Source organism: Genypterus blacodes, unplaced genomic scaffold, assembly GCF_046128005.1.
Source record: "Genypterus blacodes isolate CSIRO-AG114 ecotype Tasmania unplaced genomic scaffold, CSIRO-AGI_Gbla_v1 ptg000028l_1, whole genome shotgun sequence".
In the NCBI taxonomy this organism is placed as follows: Eukaryota; Metazoa; Chordata; class Actinopteri; order Ophidiiformes; family Ophidiidae; genus Genypterus; species Genypterus blacodes.
Window position 1 is genome coordinate 3,698,484 of NW_027466841.1, and position 19,017 is coordinate 3,717,500.

The following is a 19,017-nucleotide window of genomic DNA, read 5'->3' on the forward strand; positions in this document are numbered from 1 at the left end:
CCTCCCTCATTCTTCCTCACTTCTCTCTCCTCCTCTCCGTCACTCTATGTGGTTCCTCGGCAGATTAACTCACTCCTAATTCTCATTTCACAGGAAATAACCCATTTACTCTCTCTCTTACTACACTTCTCGCTTTCTCTTCCCCTTCACACACACAAGACACACTCACATACTCCTTCAGGCTTTTTCTCTCTCTTTTTGCTTCTTTCTGTCTCTGAAATGCACACACACATGCACGCGCACTGTAAGACACACGGACACACACACTAACAGGATGACGAATGCAGATCAACGTACCGTCAGGGGACTTACTGCACACTCATGCACACACTAACACTTAAAGCCCATTAACTGTCCAGCATGGACACAAGGTTCCACGCCATGCTCCATTCTGCCCCCTGCTGCCCGCGTGCTGCACCTGCCAGTAACAGGTGTGGGATTCAATTAGAGCAGCATGTTCCCAGCAGTCCTTCCTGTGAGCGGGCCATGGCTGTGTGGACCGGGCAAAGGCTCGGGCCAGCAGAGCTCAGATCCCTGTAGCTAAAAACACATTCAGCGCTTTAAAGGCAGCTGCCAAATGGTGGCGGGGGGTGTTTAGATCATCAAAGTCCTGCATTATTAACCATTTCCGCCACGCTGTCACATCAAATATGAAAACGCCACCAAGAAGTAGAATGAAGAGGCTAAATTTAGACGAAAGCTGTCAGCATTCATTTTTAATTGCGCTACCAGTCGATCACGAAACGCTGCTAGTCAGTAATGGGAGATATTCGCCATTTTCGGGAAAGTTCTTGCGCTTTCATCATTTTGTACTGCAGTCCCGTATAATGACAAGTAAAAGCTGACCTGTGCCTGGGAAAGGGATTATGGAGATAAATAAACAGTCAATTATTACGGCGGCGCCTCCCTGTGTGCGTGGCGGTAATTGGCATGCTAGAGTATGATAGCTACAGCCTGGGTTTTAATCCCTGATAAGGTAAGTTTCATTAGCCATCTGCCTTGCTTGTAGGCTAAAGAAGTGTTGTAACTGGTGACTTCACTGGGCTGATTATGACTGCAAAGATTTTCATCCTCACCCAAACAGAAATTAATCTATTAATCTAACAATATCACATAATCCCAGATGGCTCTTCCTCCATCTAACCTGCTCGAGCCAGACTAGGATAATGCCTAATCTTAAGATTTATGGCTTATGCTTAATGCTGGGCTCCTAATGCCTAATTCATACTGTGCTGGTAATAGCCTCTTATACTTGGAGTCTGCCGCTCGGGTTCAGTTGCTCTGGCCTCCCTGCTGCTTACAATCACCCTTCACAGTTTGGGAGAGAGAGAGAGAAGCAAAGTGAAGGAGAAACAGAAGGAGTTGGTAAACAGAGAGGCATCCGGGAAGGCTGGGAGCACAGGTCAGAGTTAATGAAGCCCCCCTAGGCAGGGTGTGCAGGGTGTGAAGCGTGGCCACTGTTTGTGTTTGGCTTGCGAGAGCCTGTGAGCTTCTTGTGTGCATATGTACGTGTGTGCTTATGCCTCGTGTTTACAGCCCGGAGGCTCGCTGATGAGCCCCTCTGACACTCCGGGCCCACCCAAGGACTGGTTCATTAGAATAAGCCGAGGCTCGCAGATAGGCAGCCGGCAGGGAGAGGAGGGGAGAGAGAAGAGTATGCTGGAGGAAGAGAGAGAGAGAGAGAAAGAGAGAGAGCGAGCGCATGACAGACTGTCTATGCTTCGCTACAGTGTTATTGTAATGATGAGCCCAATAGGGTACAGACTGCTACCAATTTAGGACAGGGCTGGGAGGTTAGGCACAATAACCAACAGCATCACATAGTATTTAGGGGGCTACATTGCAGGGTGCAGGATTTATTGAGAGAAAATTGCATCGCAGGCTGCAACAACTATTTTGGAGGCGTGATAGATTGTATTGTATTCTTCCCTGTTTATACACTGAGTCATAGCTCGGTATATCAGCCCTCATTCTCCAAAAGCTCAGCTCTGCTGATCCAGGTCCAACCATTCATTATCCTGACATATGAGGAGCTTAAATCTATCCAGGCGTAATCATTATGAATGTGTTGTATTCTTCCTTTTCCTACGCCGTGCTGGTTTGGAAATCATGAGAATTTGATATGTTTGTCCAAGCGGAAGATGACAAGAATTAGAGCCAAGGTTCCTGTGAAAGTGCCTCTGAAATCCACCACATGAGCCCAGTTGTGTCAAAGTTCACTATCCGGACCCGTCTTCAAAGTTTTGCTCCAGTTTCAGCTGCTCTCATATAGATTTAGTTTCCCAGACGGTCATAGCAGCTTTCATGTATTTAGATGGATTTGTATATCATACTGGGCTTCTGTGGGCGATGTTATTGCTATATGCATTTATTGAATTTTGCATCTTTATTGGTATACATGCTCTGTGCAGTATCTCATTCAGTCCTTGCCGATATTCGCTATCCTCCCGGTGGCGGATGAGTTGGAGGCTAGTTTGCATGTGAATACTTTTGGCTCATGGTGGTCTCTACTTCTTTTCTGACAGTATAGAAGAGGCTTGCATGTTTGTGTTGCTTTGTCCTTTATTCTACCTTGAGGCAGTGTTCCCAGCTTTGTTTATGGGTCACCTACATGCAGAGAGAGGCTGCATTGCTTTCTCCATGCTGTTTATTTCTCTATTTACAGTAGCGTTGCACTTTTGGTGGCAGTGTCCCACATTTATTGGTTGTCGGGGGTGTTTTTTTTTTTTAACTCCACTCTGCCGCTTCACACTTTAAGGCCTTCATTTGAAACACTTTGCAGCATAACTTTGGCTTATTTGCAGTGTGCACGCACACACACACACATACACACACACACACTCTCGCGCTCTCTGGCTGCATCGATAAAGATATCATTTCATTGCGGCGTCAAGAAGAGTTGGCAAAGATGTAGGAATCCATTGTTCACCGAACCAAAAGTGCCAGATTTAACCATTGCTCTGAACATTACTTTGCATATTTCACTCACCCACATTGATATTTGCAAAGCAAACACCTCAGGCGTCTTTGCTCCCGAGCTAGCATTTTGGTACGACAATGGAGCATGACAAGCCGCCTCTGTGTGAAGAGCCTGCATTCAGAGTGTTTGTTTATGCCCAAGCTTGATTAGATTCCTGTTTCCCTGCCAGTCTCAATCCCTGCTGGGCCCCCTCAGACAGAACAGGCTAATCCCTAAGTGGCCCAGCACCACAGATCACTAGCCACGATCAACAACAGTGTGACAGACAGGGGGAAAAAATGGCGAAAGCTGGATTTCCTAAAGCCTGTTTGCACTGACGCAACTCCTCCATCTATTACAATTATCCTCCTTGCACCTGGCTCTCCATGCAAAATTCAGCAGACGAGACTGATCCATCACTTTAACAATCACCGTGCGACACTGTATGTATGTGCGTGTTGGCACCGTTCGCTTCGTGTACCTGCCTTATGCACGCTTGGATGGATGGCATGTGTGCGCAAGAGTGTATGTGTGTCTGTGCATCCGCTTGTGTCATCTGTGTCCAAATGCCCCTGCAGTGTCCAATTAGTTCAGAGATGCGTTCAATCATGAGGTGACCAGCAGGTGTCTGCTTCTGTCTTCACCTCAAGCCAGAGAGCTACATAAACATGCTGGCTGAGGAGACGGGGGGCTCTCTCTCTCTCTCTCTCTCTCTCTCTCTCTCTCTCTCTCTCTCTCTCTCTCTCTCTCTCTCTCTCTCTCTCTCTCTCTCTCTCTCTCCTCTCTTCTCTCTCACCGGGTCCCCTATGATGTCAGAGCGGCAATGATGCCAGCAGCTTTACCCATAGATCACCTGACACACCCTGTGGTCCCAGGGCACCCTCTCTGTCTGGCGGGGACACACTGCGTCGGTCAGTTAATTTATCCTGTTCCCCAGTGGATGACCTTCAGTCTTACAGTAGACATTGTGTGTGTGTGCGTGTGTGTGTGTGTGTGTGTTGAGGGTGAATTTTGTGTCTTTTGGTAGCTGGGACTGCCGTTGTGTCTGCTTTAGTTGGTGTGTGTGCCCACGTATGCCTGTGTGTGTGTGTGTTTGTTTGTGTGTGTGTGTACAGTATGCATGTGTTTGTGTGTCAAAGCAGCGTATGATTTGCAGTTGCAGAAGAAGAGTAGGCTGAGCCAAACTCACATCTTTATCCCAGGATTCCTTTCCACTCTTGACTGAGAGCCAAATTTGTGTCCTAATAAAACAAGCTCCACAATTACTGTTGTTAGCAGCTCGTCGCCGGGCAGGAAGCGCATGGCTTTGAAATAGAAAATTCACAATCAAATAAAAGTAGGCCGAGATAGATTAGATTAGAGGCTGCGTCTAAGCAGAGGCAGCAGCAGCAGCAGCAGCCTGAAATCTCTCATTTATCATATCCAGACACCCTCAGACCACAATGCTGATGTTCTACAAATGAGCTTTTATATGTTCCTTCATTTTAAATCTGATAATGTTCCTCACCTCACTCGTTCCTTTCCTCCATTCTCCTAATTTCCTCCTACTCCTTGTTTTTCCCCTCTCAATTTAACTTGCAATCCACCTCCATTTTCTTTCCTTCCCCACCCTGTCTCTCTTTCCTGTTTTATATCCCTTGGGGCTTCTGCCTTCTGCCTCACGTTCCCCCTCTCCTCCTTTCATCTCCACGATATCCTTCACTCTTACAATGCTTTGTTTTCATTCTCTGTCTCCCTTTCCTTCCTTTTTCTCCTCCTCTGTCCTCCATCCTCCGCTCCAGTCTTTGTGTGTCCGGGGACACTGCTGCGAGTGCAGGCGGCCAGCTCTCTGCAGGAGGCAGAGCACCAGGCGGGGGCGTGGTGCAAGGACCCGCTTCAGTCTGGAGACCGTCTGTACGTTATGCCCTGGACCCCCTACCGCACGGACATGCTGTACGAGTATGCATCATGGGAAGACTTCAAACAGACCCGAGCCACCACCACATACAAGTGAGTGCGCCTCCCACTGTCCTGGATGATCAAATAGCAGCTGCTACCATATTGATTTATGGGCTTTTGATGTTGATATGGATGTTGATCGCCGAGTCGTCTCACTGTGGTATCAGCCTGCTCGCAGTGAGACATCTTGTTGGCTCGTGTCATACTGAGAAGATGAATTGAGTTATTTTACTGGTTTCTGCAGCATTTACACGATTCTCTCTTAACAGATTGCCAAACAGAGTTGATGGCACAGGCTTTGTGGTGTACGACGGCGCCGTGTTTTACAACAAAGAGCGTACGCGCAACATAGTCAAGTATGACCTGCGAACGCGCATCAAGAGTGGAGAGGCCATTATCACAAACGCCAACTACCACGACACGTCACCCTACCGCTGGGGAGGGAAGTCAGACATCGACTTGGCTGTGGATGAGAACGGCCTGTGGGTCATCTACGCCACTGAGTCTAACAATGGACGCCTGGTGGTCAGCCAGGTGGGAAAGGAGTGCTGCTCAGTGGGGGATAAGATATGGATTACTGCTGTATGAGTGGATTACGTCAAAGCTTGTCTGACTAATCCATGGAAAGGTCACGTCATAGATTAATTACTTTCTGTTCAGACGCACAGATAAAGATAACGAAAAAGACACAAAGTTAAGTCTGCTCAGAAACAACTATTTGTGTGTACATTTTGTTCTATGGCTAAGCTGTACAAAACTCAGATTGAAGATACTTTTAAATTGCATCCAGAGAGGTGAAAAAGTGAAAACTACTATGTGAAGAACAATGGTACTGCTGTGTTTACTCTTGAGGGCTTTGATTTAGTATCTCCGTCGTTTCAGACGTAAATAGCAACCAAACTGTCCCTTTTAGCTACTCTGTGTCCTTTAGTTTGACAGCTGCTTTGGTTGATGGAATTCATCGATTGCTTTGCACCCGCAGGTGAACCCTTACACCCTGCGCTTTGAAGGCACCTGGGAGACCAGTTTTGACAAAAGGATGGCGTCCAACGCGTTCATGGCGTGCGGCGTGCTTTACGCCGTCCGGTCTGTCTACCAGGACGACGACAGCGAGGCCGGAGGCGACTTGGTGATGTACGCCTACAATACCAACCGTGCCCGAGAGGAGTCCGTCAACATCGCTTTCCCCAACCCGTACCAGTACATCTCCTCTGTGGACTACAACCCGCGGGACAACCAGCTCTACGTCTGGAACAATTACAATGTGCTGCGATACCCGCTGGAGTTTGGACCGCCGGACCCCACCGCAGGTAAGAAGAGATCCCACAAAAAGCACCACACACACTTGGGACTATGTAATTCTTTCTGGCTTGTCAGAAAAAATATCCACTTTATTAAGATTGCTGTCTGTTTAGTATTTTCCTGAATTGCAGCTAATATCCAAAAATATCCAAACGTGATATGTCATACTACTGGCGTCTGTAACACAGTAACTGGAAAACATAGCAGACAGACGAAATGTGTTATACTCTTTGTGTTCATATGTAGTACACATATGATCATACTCTTATCTTTTGTTGTTAATTATTCAGTCCCACTTATACCTAATAATAATCCCAAATTAAAAATGCATCCAAAAAAAATCTCGGCAAATATATCATTTCTGCAGAATAAATAGTATAATTTCAAATCCTGGCATTCTGTGTTATCTGATCGTTTTTGTTAAAAGACATAAATAGGATTGCTGAACCTTCTTATGTAAGCCCTCACTCCCGCCGGGGCCTGGAGCCCGTTGATGTGTGCTATAACCCTTTTTCTGGGTAAAACTCTCCGCTGTGTTTTATCTGGGGCCCATCACCTTCGTTTCAGCCCTAACATCCTTCCTCCACATATTTTTCTGACAACTTTTCTTCCACGTCCCCCGAGGCTTCCACTTGCAGACTCGTGACCGCTTGTGATGTTACTCAGTGGTTTTTCCCGAAAGTGAAAGTGGGTCGAGTCCGTTCCCACTCGCCTCTTTGTAACTGGAGCCTTATTTTTCTGATCTTATCCATGTAACTGACGTGCAGGATCCCCTTAGACAGTAGACAACTACACTTTGTAAATTCCTGTGCATTGCTTTTGTTGTCCTTCACGTCTCAGAACCTCATTGAAGATCTGTACAACTTTTCACCATAGCTATATTTTTTATGTCCAAATGAAAGTGTTAAATTCTTCTTTAAGCCACATCACTCCTCAGCTCGTGGGCGCCTGTGTTTAGCTTCAAAAACACCTTTCTTTGAAAAATATGCTCTGTCTCGTACATAAAACACTCTAAAATGCCACGCGAAGTCTGCCTCATGTTGTCGTTACAGGAAGACAGGCGGCAGTGTGTGTGTATGTGTGTGTGGCTAAAAACACAACAGCTGATGATCAAACGAGCAACTAAAAGGAGAAACGCATACACGACTCAAATGTAGTTGTAGTTGAGTACGAGTATCGTTAGTTTGATTAACTTTCTGGCAGCAGGTATTTGATTTCAACATATAATGCAGCTTCCTGTGTCATACATATCTGTAAATATATATTGTTATTCATACTGTATCTGTAATCCTTGATGTTTTTCTTCACACGGTAGATACACACAGGTAGTATCTTTGCTCGTGAAAATTCCCCCCGTGGTTCCCAGACTCCCAGCTGTAAGGTTTTATGATGAGCAGTATCTTTTAAGTGTGTTTGTAAGTACTTTGCAACATCTGTTCATGAAATGTGCCATATAAATAAGCCCCATTCACTCAATCCTTACTTAATGAAACGTCTTATCGTCACACCATTGCCTGATCGAGGTTTTGACAGCTAGTAATATGATGAAAATGCTTCCCACAGTGATGCTCCTAGATAACGTTGTGTTATTTTCTTGAAAATTGAGCCGCTCATATGCAGTGAAACTCTCCCGCTGTGGACTCGGACTCCAGCAAGTATCAAGAGACGTGTGAAGAGCAAACATGACATTATTTCACATTCCTGGGAAATGAAACAATCACTTGTAGGCAATTGCAGCATTGATGTCAGAGGTGAATGTAGTCGTTATTCCCATTTGTCGCTGCTGCTTCGCGTCTCAGCACTTTGTATTAGCGTCTCTGTGTCACACCTTGATGGAAAAAGTTCTAATGAAGCGACGAAGGAAAGAGCGTGAGTGTGAGTGTGAGTGTGTGCACCACCACCACCAACACCACCACACGCTCGTCAGTGTCACAGGGAAGATTGGCTCGACTGTAAAACCGAGGCCGGTAAAGATCCACGCAAAGCTCAGATTAGGCCCACAGAGAGAGACGAGAGCTGCGCTGACTCTCGCTCTGCGTTTGATCATTTAGGATTTTGTAGTTGTGACGAGTTGCTTTTTCATCGCCGCATTAGGTTTGGTTGTTAGTGACTTCTCCGATGCATTCTTATCAATTATTTACTTCTCCCTGGTCTTGTGATGATGCGTTGACTCCCTCTCTCCCCCGCCTCTGGAGCCATCTGAGAGGCTCAAAAAGTATTTGTCACCCCAATTATTGTCGGGCTAACTTTTGAACTCGGCTTTTGAGAGATATTACATTCACGCGTCTCTGTCCTTCGCTCTCTTCATCTCCGTTTTGGCTTTGCTATCTGGCTTCGCCCACTGGCAAATCCCTCACATCCTCTTATGGCGCTCTAAATGTGTCCTTCCTACACTTTGTGTCTCATTTTGAGCCCATAACTCTCTGGTTTCATCTCTCTCTGGGTCATCACAGGACCCCTGACCACCAGCCAAGTGACCACCACTTTTCCGGCCAGGCCGTCCACGTCCAGTGCCAGCCCCTCCACCACCCGCCCTCTGGCTCCGACCTCACGTCCCATCGGGTCCATCAACAAGGCCCCTGACCTTCGACCGATCACGGCCACGGTTCCTGTGACCCGCCGGCCTCCGCTGCCTCCACTGGGCCCCGAACCTCATGTTTGTGAGACCCGGGTGGCCCGCGGCGTCCAGTGGCCTGCAACCCAGAGAGGGGAGACAGTGGACCGGCCGTGTCCCAAAGGATCACTGGGTAAGGACACATACGGGGTGAAGACCTGCACTTTCATTCTATACAATCTATAATCTAACATCTATATAATTGTACATTTTAAATGTTTAAATATCATATATTTATTTTGCATTCCCGATAATATTGATAAACTGGATTTTGTGTGGAATTTTTAAAAAATTTGACACATCAGATTTGGGAAAGACAATTAAATCGAAATGAGTAATAAATAGATTTTTTTTGCAATTTACATTTTCTTTTACAGTACAATTAAAACAGAATTATCAGTTTGTGCAAATTTATCTTGCCTATGTTTCTGCTTTGAATGTTGAATGTTTTTGTGCGTGTGTGTGTGTCTTCCCACAGTGAAGTGTGTTTGTTTGCCTGGGCGTGTTTTTTTCCACTGTTTTCCTCGACTCGGCCCTGCTCTCACCAGCAGGCTCAGAGTCTCTGAGGAGTCGTAGATGAAAGCCGCGTCCTCCACAAATGAAAGGCTCCTCTCCCACAGAAACACAGATAGCAGATTGAAAGTGGCAAATAATGAAATGAAAGGCTCCACAACACAGACCTCACCTCCCTTCATGCTCGCGTCTATACATCTGAACATACCAGCCATCAAATAACGTCTCTCACATCGCAGGGGAAAAAATGCCTTTCCCTCTGTCTTCCCCCTCAGTGACTTTCGCCTTTTTCTTCCACTGTAGTATGTTCCCTCTGAAGTCAGCAGCAACATGAAATTAGCAGCTGGCTTAATTGCTACGTCTTGGCAGAGCTCTCGCAGTTGATCTGCGGTCGATGGAGTAGAATATCGAGCAAAGCGGGAGAGAGGGAGAAGCCGGAGGGAGGGAGAGGGAGAGACGAAAGAGCCGTGGGAGGGAGAAAAAGAGGGCATGAAACGCAACACCACATCTGCTCTGATCCCTGTGCAGCTGCGAGGCCTCTCTGCCGTCTCCCCTCTTCACTTTGCACCGCGTCTCCGTGTGAGCTGACGCGGGTTGTTTGTGTTAGCGGCGGTGGAAAGACCCTTTTACTGGTGTTATCCCAGAGTGTTGTCCTCTGCCTGAACCCTCCAAACTAGACAGAGAAGCCAACAGGCTGGGAATGCAGGTTTAGCGCTGGGTGCTTCGCTGCAGGTGCTTTTATTTGATATTTGTGCGAGACACACACTTTGTTGTGTATGTGTGTGTGTGTGTGTGTGTGTGTGTGTGTGTGTGTGTGTGTGCGCGTTTCTTTTATGAGGGTGTTTGTAAGGGTTTGTTGCTAAGCAGACACCAGCAAATGTTGTTTTGTAATGGGAATATCCATTAAAGTGTCAGTGAGCTACACAATACAATACAATACAATGTGTTAAAGATCTATATTAGATATTGATCTTAACTCTCCAGAGGTGTTTAATATGTGATAAGACTGACTTACTAAGACGCCAATGACATTTATTTACTCTCCAATAAACTAAACACAAAAGCAGGAACGAGTCGAGCTTTTAGTCTGACATTCATTTAGTCCTTCACTTCTTTTTCTTCTTTCTGTGAGAATTTCCATGTTTACAGCTCCAAATTGAATAATGTGGCACAAATTGTTCTGCTTGTCCTGAACATTTTTACATATTTGACATTGGGGCTCTCTGTCTATTTTAATTAAGACAAAAATGTCCCTCGCAGTGCTGTTGGCCTGCTGGCAGTCGTTCCCCCGTCTTCTCTAGGGTAGACGAAGAGTGGAGCAATGATACCGCTGTCACCGCGGGAACGGATTGGTCCCCGTAACCTGCAGATATGCAATTATCACCGCTGTCCACAACCGTCCCCCGTGTGTCTCTCTACTTAATACCGAGTGTGTGTTTGAGGCGTGGCACCTGACTGACCCCGCCCCCCCACTGGCCTTATCTGCAGCCTCCAGCCCCGCCCTCCTCTGGTTCCCTCCAGTCTGTCTCGGCCTCGTTTGCAGAAGTCGTTTGGTTTGGTTTGGATTTTTATTTTGTACCCTGTCGCTTTGTAAGTAAAGTGAAAGCTGGCTGATTACGTTCAAGTACCGAGTGAAATAACAGGGAGAAAAAACTATGTATGCTAACACTTTTGCAGATAAGAGTAAAGTGGATAAAAGTAATTCTTCAAGCCGTCATTTATTGGAGTGTATTCCATTTCCACATCTTGAGACTCGGCTCCTCCCCTTCCTTCCTTCCTTCCTTCCTTTCGTCTCCACTCACTTTCTCGCGGCCCTACACTCTATTATTTAACCTTTCCCCACTTCTGACCCATTTTCCTCCTCCTCTTCACTCTGAGCGCTGCATTTTTAAAATTCATTTCATTTAATTTTTCTAAGAGGAGCAAAAAAAAACTCTATCACACTTTTTTTTTCTTCTTTCGGGGTCATCCCTCCCTCCCAGCCGCATATTTCCCCTCTAATTGCCGCCACCTACTGCAACGGTCCCTCCCTCCTCTCTGTCTGCAGGCATCGCTTCCTTCCAGTGCTTGGCCGATCAGGTGGCGTGGAACCCGCGGGGTCCTGACCTGAGTAACTGCACCTCCCCGTGGGTCAACCAGGTGGCCCAGAAGGTGAGACCTGGAGCCGCACCCCCTGGCCGAGGGTCCGTCCCCTTCCTCTGGCCCGCTGCCCCGGCCGTCCTCCCCGGCCACATGCACACACACACACACACACACATTAACATATCTCCAAGGCTGACCTGATTAAAATACAGACTCGTTTCAACTGGCCTTTCATTACAAGGCATCTGCTTTTAATAATTAAATCCACTATTAAGCCATAATTACAGCGAGGTGGAATTATTTTAAAACTCAGGTTTGCAAAGTGCTTCTGCCAGCCCAGTTTCTCCTCCCATACGTACTTCATACTACTCATCATGCTGGAGTGTGAGGGTTGATTTCTAGTCACCGTTTTGTATTTTAACATAGCAAAGTCTGTTTAGTTGCGCTGACTGCAGTAATCTGATTACTCGCCACTTTGGGCAGCGGCCGATTTCAGAGTCTTGTTTGCTTTCTCAGGTTTAAGAATTGAGATTTCACTGATAAACACGAGGCAGATTTGCTGCTGAAGGGCACAAGGAGCCTTGGCAGTGTTTCTCAAAGGTTTTATGAGCTTAAAGGCATGTGCAGGAAAAGGGCAAGTCACTCCACATGGTGCAAAGACATGCTGGAAGAATTCATTATGATGCCTTTTAGGCAAAAATCAATTGCAATACCAAAGTGGTTGCTAAGGGTGTAATTTGCAACTGAAGCAGTGTTAGAGTGAAAAATAGACTTCATGATGTGTTCTACACAGTTCATCTTTGTTTACAACAATATATGGAAGGCTCCAATGGTGTCAGACTGGGAGAAAGGAAATCTGATTACTCTACTCGACTTCTGGTCAGAGCTGCAGGCGGCTTGAGCTTTCATACTGGGATAAAGACTGAAAGAACAGGCCTAGTGAGAGTGCAGTCGGCCATCCTTTCTCACCTTTACTCTGACAAGAAGGCGGACAGTTCTGACATCTGTAGCCAAGACAAGTTTATACATTGTTAGGGTTTGGTAATGTCAGCTGAACTAGCAACCTAACAGCCTCATTTACTTTCTGTGTCTTGTGATACAAAGTTATCATTCACATTGTTCATGTCGGAACACAGGAGGGCAAAGAAATGAACATGTTTGGCGTGCAAACACTCCCACCAGAGGGCCTTAAAGAGACAGGACCTGCCTTTAGAAAATAGGAACATGAACCCTTTAAGTGTACACACACAAAACTATTTCCATTCATGATGCTGTCACTGTATGTAAACGTGGATGACCCTGCTGTGTGTGTGTGTGTGTATGTGTAGATTAAGAGCGGAGAGAACGCTGCCAACATAGCCGGCGAGCTTGTGAACCACACACGTGGGCGGATCCACGCCGGAGATGTCAGCTCGTCTGTGCGACTAATCGAGCAGCTGTTGGACATACTGGATGCCCAGTTACAGGCCCTGAGGCCTGGCAACAAAGAGTCTGCAGCTCGGAACTACAACAAGGTAGGATGAAGAACAAACACACACACACACACACACACACACACACACACACACACACACACACACACACACACAAACACACAGGCATTAAAAGTGAACGCTGAGGCTTGTGTGAATTTACTCCCCTACCACACATGCAAGAACCAGTGACTTTTTAATTTAGGTCTTTTTTCCCCTGCAGCTGATTAACTCCAGGCTTTGTTTTCTCCTTCCAGCTGCAGAAGCGAGAGCGAACCTGTCGGGCCTACATCCAGGTAGCTTTTCCCTTTTATCTCCCTGCTTTACATGCCCGAGCAGTGAGGCTGCTGTATGACTTACAATAACAGTGGGAAGATAAATCCTTGAGTAGACTGGGTTTGTGGATGAGATTCCTTTGGCTTACTGCTCAGTATTATGATTTATATAGCCTTTGGTATCATCCTTTATAGGATTTCTGTTTTCTGCTGAAGAGCTGTATGAGCGAGTTTTGCTATAGCTGCTGGCAGGCGGCGCGTATTTAAACGTTATGTCGTATTTCACCCGGCAGAGAAAGTTGATTTGTAGTTTCTGTGTTAGCGCAGACGTACAGTACATGCCAGTGAAATATACGTCAGCTAAGCGTGGATCCCGTCTGTGACATAATCTTTGTTGCGCCGCCATCCAGCCTTTACCGTCCAATATTGGCCCGTCCTCATTGTGTTGCACAATAAGCCACAGTATCTCCGTCTTGGAGAAAATGTAATTTGATGGCGGTATGAAAGGCAGCCGTTCGTATTTCTACACCCCTCTGTGCTTTTTCAGTGTTTGTGCAATATCTCTGGTTCTGAGAAAGCTGTAATCTAATATCAGGAGGAGAACTTGTGTATGCTTTGCTGTAATGATGAAATGCGGCACTGCAGCGTGCAGTCTTTTGTGTGTCTTGACCCGTCTGCAGCATGCTGTAATATGACACCGCATCTCCTGATCTCCGTGTGTGTGCCAGCTGAATGTAAAGATGCTGCGTAGTATGTAACTGGACCAGTGGTTTTTTTTTTTCGTTTTGTTTTTTCAATAATTTGCTCGCTCAGAATAACCTCGGTGAGTCAGAGGATAAACCAATGAGGGCCTCCGGTCGTTTCTTCCTCAGCGGCTGCGGCTGCATTCTGATCCTATATTCATTTTGTTAACAGCAACGCTCTTTGTTCCACTCAGCAGTCAATCCTTCATTTTGAGAGGCCTGAGCAAGAGAATTACATGATTCATCAAGCAGTCTACTCCAATAAATTGGATAGCCAATACAACCATCAAAATTGCCATTAAATGAATTGTAAGTGTGAAATAGAATGGTAATATGTCTGACATGGCGCCGTTGTAAATGTAGTACAGGAGAGTGCTGAGTTTCCAGGGAATTAAAGTGATATGGTATAACAGCAGTGACTTTGGAGTTTGAAGTGGTCAGATAAGAATGATAAATATTGCGCCTCCTGCTTGTTCCAGGCGGTGGTGCAGACGGTGGACAACCTGCTGCGTCCGGAGGCTCTGGAGTCGTGGCAGGACATGAACAGCACGGAACAGGCGCACACGGCCACCATGCTGCTGGACGTCCTGGAGAAAGGAGCTTTCCTGCTCGCAAACAACATGGTGGGAACGCGGTTTTCTGACCGAGCCCTCAGCATTGGTAAGAGACCGCCCGTGATTATTGTGGTGCGTAATAAAAATGCGTGCGGTTCCTCGGAGGATCTCATATGAATATCAGATTATGAGATTTTTGTTATCGCCATTTTCTGAGGGATCATAATAACAATATGAATACACAGGAAGATATAATTTCTTAAATATAATTTCTTATTTAAGGAAACAAGTCGTATTAAACTAATTTGAAACCTGGATTTTATTTCCCAATTGACCCCCCGACCCCCCCAAAATGTATTTGTGCTGCACGTGGATCCAAACCAGGTCACCTAGCAGCAGGTTACAGGCACAATAAGCAGCTAATCACTGTGTAGCAGAGTCAGTAACTAACTTATTAACCACTATAGTGCTCAGTGTTTCATTTGACAATATTGTTCTTTTATTTATCAGATTTTCACTCATTTTTCTACTTCTAAAAAATGTGTAATTACAAAAAAACAATGTGCCGGCAGATCTGGAGGTGCATGTGATGAACACAGAGATGGACCTGCAGGACTTGTCCTTCCCTCAGAACTACGTCAGCGACAGCACCATCCAGCTCTCCGCCTCCACCATCAAGCAGTACAGCCGCAACGGTCAGCACCTCCCATCCCAACCCCCCCCCCAACCTCCCCCTGAGGAGCCGGCAGTCTCTCCTTCCTCTCTCTTTCTCTCGCTCTCTCTCTCTCTCTCCCATTTGCATTTTCCTGCGATCTCAGAACAATCTGCATGCAGTGGACTAAGTTATTGGTTCATAATAACGGGTTAATCAGATTAACAAAAGCGCTGAGACAATTTCTTTTCTTGATGCTTTCTTAACAGCAGCCTTAATAGAATAGCCGGGGAGGCGTGTAGATTACAATCGGCCCCGTCTGACAGAGCAATCTCAGCGCACCCCCTCCCCTCAGCCGCCCCCTCCCTCCGCCATCTTATCCCCCCTTTCTCATCTCTCCTGTTTCCAACCACCCCCCCCCCCCCCCCCACCCCCCCATACACACACACACACACACACTCCCCCCACACCCTTTTCTGTTTTCTGTCTCCGCGCCGCTCTGCAGTGGGGAACGAGATTAGAATGATTGAAACAAACGCACATGAAATATTCATATGGAATAATAAGAGATCTGTGAATGCTTGAGGGATGAATGTTCCGTTGCCCTCCACATTAAATCTCGCTCTCTTCCACCAGTCAAAATGAAACGGTCCTTACCATCATTCTAACCTTCACTAACTCTCTCTCTCCGTCTCTCCCTCTCTCTCTCTCTCTCGCCCTGTCACTCCCCACCCTCTATCTCTGTCGCGTTCACTGTCATTACCATATTATACTCACATTTCTATATTTGCTCTTTTTTTTCTCTTCCCTTCCTGTCGCCCTCCTCCATCTGTCTGTTTTCTCTTTTTTTTTCTTTTTGCATAACATCTGTCTTCTTTCTCTTCACTCTCGCTCTCTCATTGTCTGTCTTTCATCCTCCCTCCCTCCCTCGCTCCCCCCGTATCTGACTGCATCTCTCTCTCCCGTCGCTCTTCATCAGGGCAAGTGAAGGTGGTTTTCATCCTCTACAAGAACCTCGGCTCCTTCCTGTCCACCGAAAACGCCACGGTGAAGATGGACGTGGAGGCGGGGCCGGGAAAGGACCGGAAGCGCTTGGCGGTCAACTCTCACGTCATCGCCGCCTCCATCAATAAGGAGTCCAACCGAGTCTTCCTCACTGAACCGGTGGTCTTCACGCTAAAACACCTACAGGTGACCTCATTCGCTCCTCGATGCACTGATTTTGCAAACGCCAGTCGCCTTTTCCCATCATGCCTCTTTTCCTCTGTTTTCCCACAGTTGGAGAACTACTACAGCCCAAACTGCTCCTTCTGGAACTACTCTGAGCGCTCCATGACGGGCCAGTGGTCGTCGCAGGGCTGCCGGCTGCTGGACGCCAACCGCACACACACCACCTGCTCCTGCAGTCACCTCACCAACTTCGCAGTGGTCATGGCTCACCAAGAACCAGATGTAAATAAAACACAGACGTGTGGAAACAGTAATTTATTCAGCCGTTCATTCATGCAAGCATTACCGTTTGTTCGCTCTCAGTCACACACCCTCGCACACACACGCACACACATGCACATTAATGTAACGCGCTCAGGCTGACAAGCGCTTTGTTTGGAATTTTCTCTTTGCCTTCTTCTGCTCCTGCATTCCGGGAGGCACACACATACACACACACACACACAAACACACACACACACACACACACACACACACACACACACACACACACACAGACAGACACAAACACACACACACAGACACACACACTTACAATTCATGTCCTGCTACCGCGTCTGACATTCACATGAATTTGAATGTCGTGTATTTTTTCAGGATGTCTTGTCTCTTGTCTCTACACTTTAGCTCCTTGCATATATTTACAAATATTAAATAAAGCAATCTTGCTCTTTCTCTTTCCTCCCCTGTTCCGGCTTGCCAATCTATCCCGTTATTGTCTCTCCCCCGTTCCCATCGCTCTCCGTCTTCCCTACGCTCCTTTGCCACATGTTCTCCTCCCATCTGTTTCCCTGACACTCAATCCCCCCCCCCCCCCCCCTCTCCCTTCCCTTCCTCCCTTCTTCACCCTACACCGCCATGACCTCAGTACCCGGGGCGGATGCACGAGCTGATCCTGTTTGTGATCACCTGGGTGGGGATCGTCATCTCCCTGGTGTGTCTGGCGATCTGCATCTCCACTTTCTGCTTCCTGAGGGGCCTGCAGACCGACCGCAACACCATCCACAAGAACCTCTGCATCAACCTCTTCATCGCCGAGCTGCTCTTTCTTATCGGCATTGACAAGACGCAGTACCACGTGAGTCTCGGGGCGCCAGATGTGGGTCCAGATACCTGACGCGGCTATGCAGGGAATGTACCTCTCAGCTCTTACACGGCCAATGTTCGCTTTCTATCTTACTCTAATTTATATCTCAGATCAGGATTCATAACTTTCTTCATTATTATTATTATTATTATTATTATTATGATTATTCAGTTTGTGTTGCCTTAACGACAGAAACACAGCAGGATAGTTGTTTATTTCTGATATTAACTGGCTAAATTACTTCAAAATTGTATGTCATCCCCCTGATTCCATCTTTATGTTCCGTATATGAAACAGTCTGACACAGATTGTGTGTTCGGCCTGTGGAGAGGAAATGATTTTGTCTTTTCGCTTCACCTTTCTGATTTCTTATCGGACCCCCTAAAATGGAACCACTGTGTGTGTTACTTTGTGGCCACAGCACACTGGAGCCAGTTATCCTGACACAACACACACACACACCTCCTCACTGAGCCGGCAGCCTGCCTTGTCCCTTTGAGTTTAAATGCATTAATATGTATTCAGAGTCGGCGTCAACCTTACATCACTGCACATCACAGCTGACAAATTACACTCCCATCTAATGGCTATAAGTGCAGCCAGTCTTTATGCAAATCTGAGCAGACAAACGGGCCTCGACTGGAGCTTCAAAGTACATCCGCTTTACCGCTTTAGTCTGTGAAATTTAAGTAATGAATTATCTCACAATAATACGCACCGTGGGGGGTAACTCCTCTTTCTTTACCCTCTTAAAATCTCTCTGTCTCTGTTTCACTCTCCTCCCTCCTCCTCCTCTTCCCTCTCTGTCTCCTTTCTCTCTCTCTCTCTCTCTCGCTCTCTCTCTCTCTGCCTGCTGTCCTCAGATTGCCTGTCCCATCTTCGCCGGCCTCCTGCACTTCTTCTTCTTGGCCGCCTTCTCCTGGATGTGTCTGGAGGGCGTGCAGCTCTACCTCATGCTGGTGGAGGTGTTCGAGAGCGAGTACTCCCGCAAGAAGTACTACTACCTGTGCGGCTACTGCTTCCCTGCGCTGGTGGTGGGAATCTCAGCCGCCATAGACTACAGGAGCTACGGGACCAAGAAAGCGTACGTGTGTTTGCACCTGCAGATTGAGAAGCGGGATGATGCTATTTCCCCCAGCTGGAGATGTAATATGCAGTGCTGAGTGAACGGCTCCTGCACCTCCCCGCGGACTGGCTCCTCTGCACACACTTAACCAAAGCCTGATGATTAGCCCCCATAAGATAATCCGCCGAGACGGTTGGGGAGGGAGAGAGAGTGTGTGTGTCAGAGTGTGTGTCTGTGTACTGGAGCTTAGATTTGTGAAACTATCTTCTTTTCCTTTGTGCCTCTGCAGATGCTGGTTACGAGTGGATAACTACTTCATCTGGAGCTTCATCGGGCCCGTTTCCTTTGTTATTATGGTATCAGCGTCTCCACCTTCACCTCACACCACTCAAACCCAGACGTATTCCACCGCCGCACCGGCTTTGTGAGGTTATTAGCAGTTGTCACAGTTTGATTCTTTCTGCCTCCCGTCCGCAGCTCAACCTCATTTTCCTCATGATTACCCTGCACAAGATGATCCGCAACTCGTC

The 19,017-nt window shown here is 46.9% G+C and overlaps 1 protein-coding gene across 1 annotated transcript in view; it reads left to right on the forward strand.

Annotated features, from left to right (window-relative positions):
• The window catches only part of adgrl1a (adhesion G protein-coupled receptor L1a), a 43,810-nt gene that overhangs the window by 16,166 nt on the left and 8,627 nt on the right, over window positions 1-19,017 (forward strand). The window contains exons 7-21 of the mRNA XM_076144361.1: window positions 4,741-4,948; window positions 5,167-5,431; window positions 5,880-6,207; window positions 8,653-8,946; window positions 11,374-11,477; window positions 12,737-12,922; window positions 13,138-13,176; window positions 14,378-14,558; window positions 15,025-15,147; window positions 16,084-16,295; window positions 16,383-16,556; window positions 17,203-17,412; window positions 18,285-18,505; window positions 18,777-18,843; window positions 18,965-19,017. The exon at window positions 18,965-19,017 is cut by the window's right edge and continues 39 nt beyond it. Coding sequence (XP_076000476.1) covers window positions 4,741-4,948; window positions 5,167-5,431; window positions 5,880-6,207; window positions 8,653-8,946; window positions 11,374-11,477; window positions 12,737-12,922; window positions 13,138-13,176; window positions 14,378-14,558; window positions 15,025-15,147; window positions 16,084-16,295; window positions 16,383-16,556; window positions 17,203-17,412; window positions 18,285-18,505; window positions 18,777-18,843; window positions 18,965-19,017 — 2,665 coding nt within the window. The remainder of the gene's footprint in view (window positions 1-4,740; window positions 4,949-5,166; window positions 5,432-5,879; window positions 6,208-8,652; window positions 8,947-11,373; window positions 11,478-12,736; window positions 12,923-13,137; window positions 13,177-14,377; window positions 14,559-15,024; window positions 15,148-16,083; window positions 16,296-16,382; window positions 16,557-17,202; window positions 17,413-18,284; window positions 18,506-18,776; window positions 18,844-18,964) is intronic.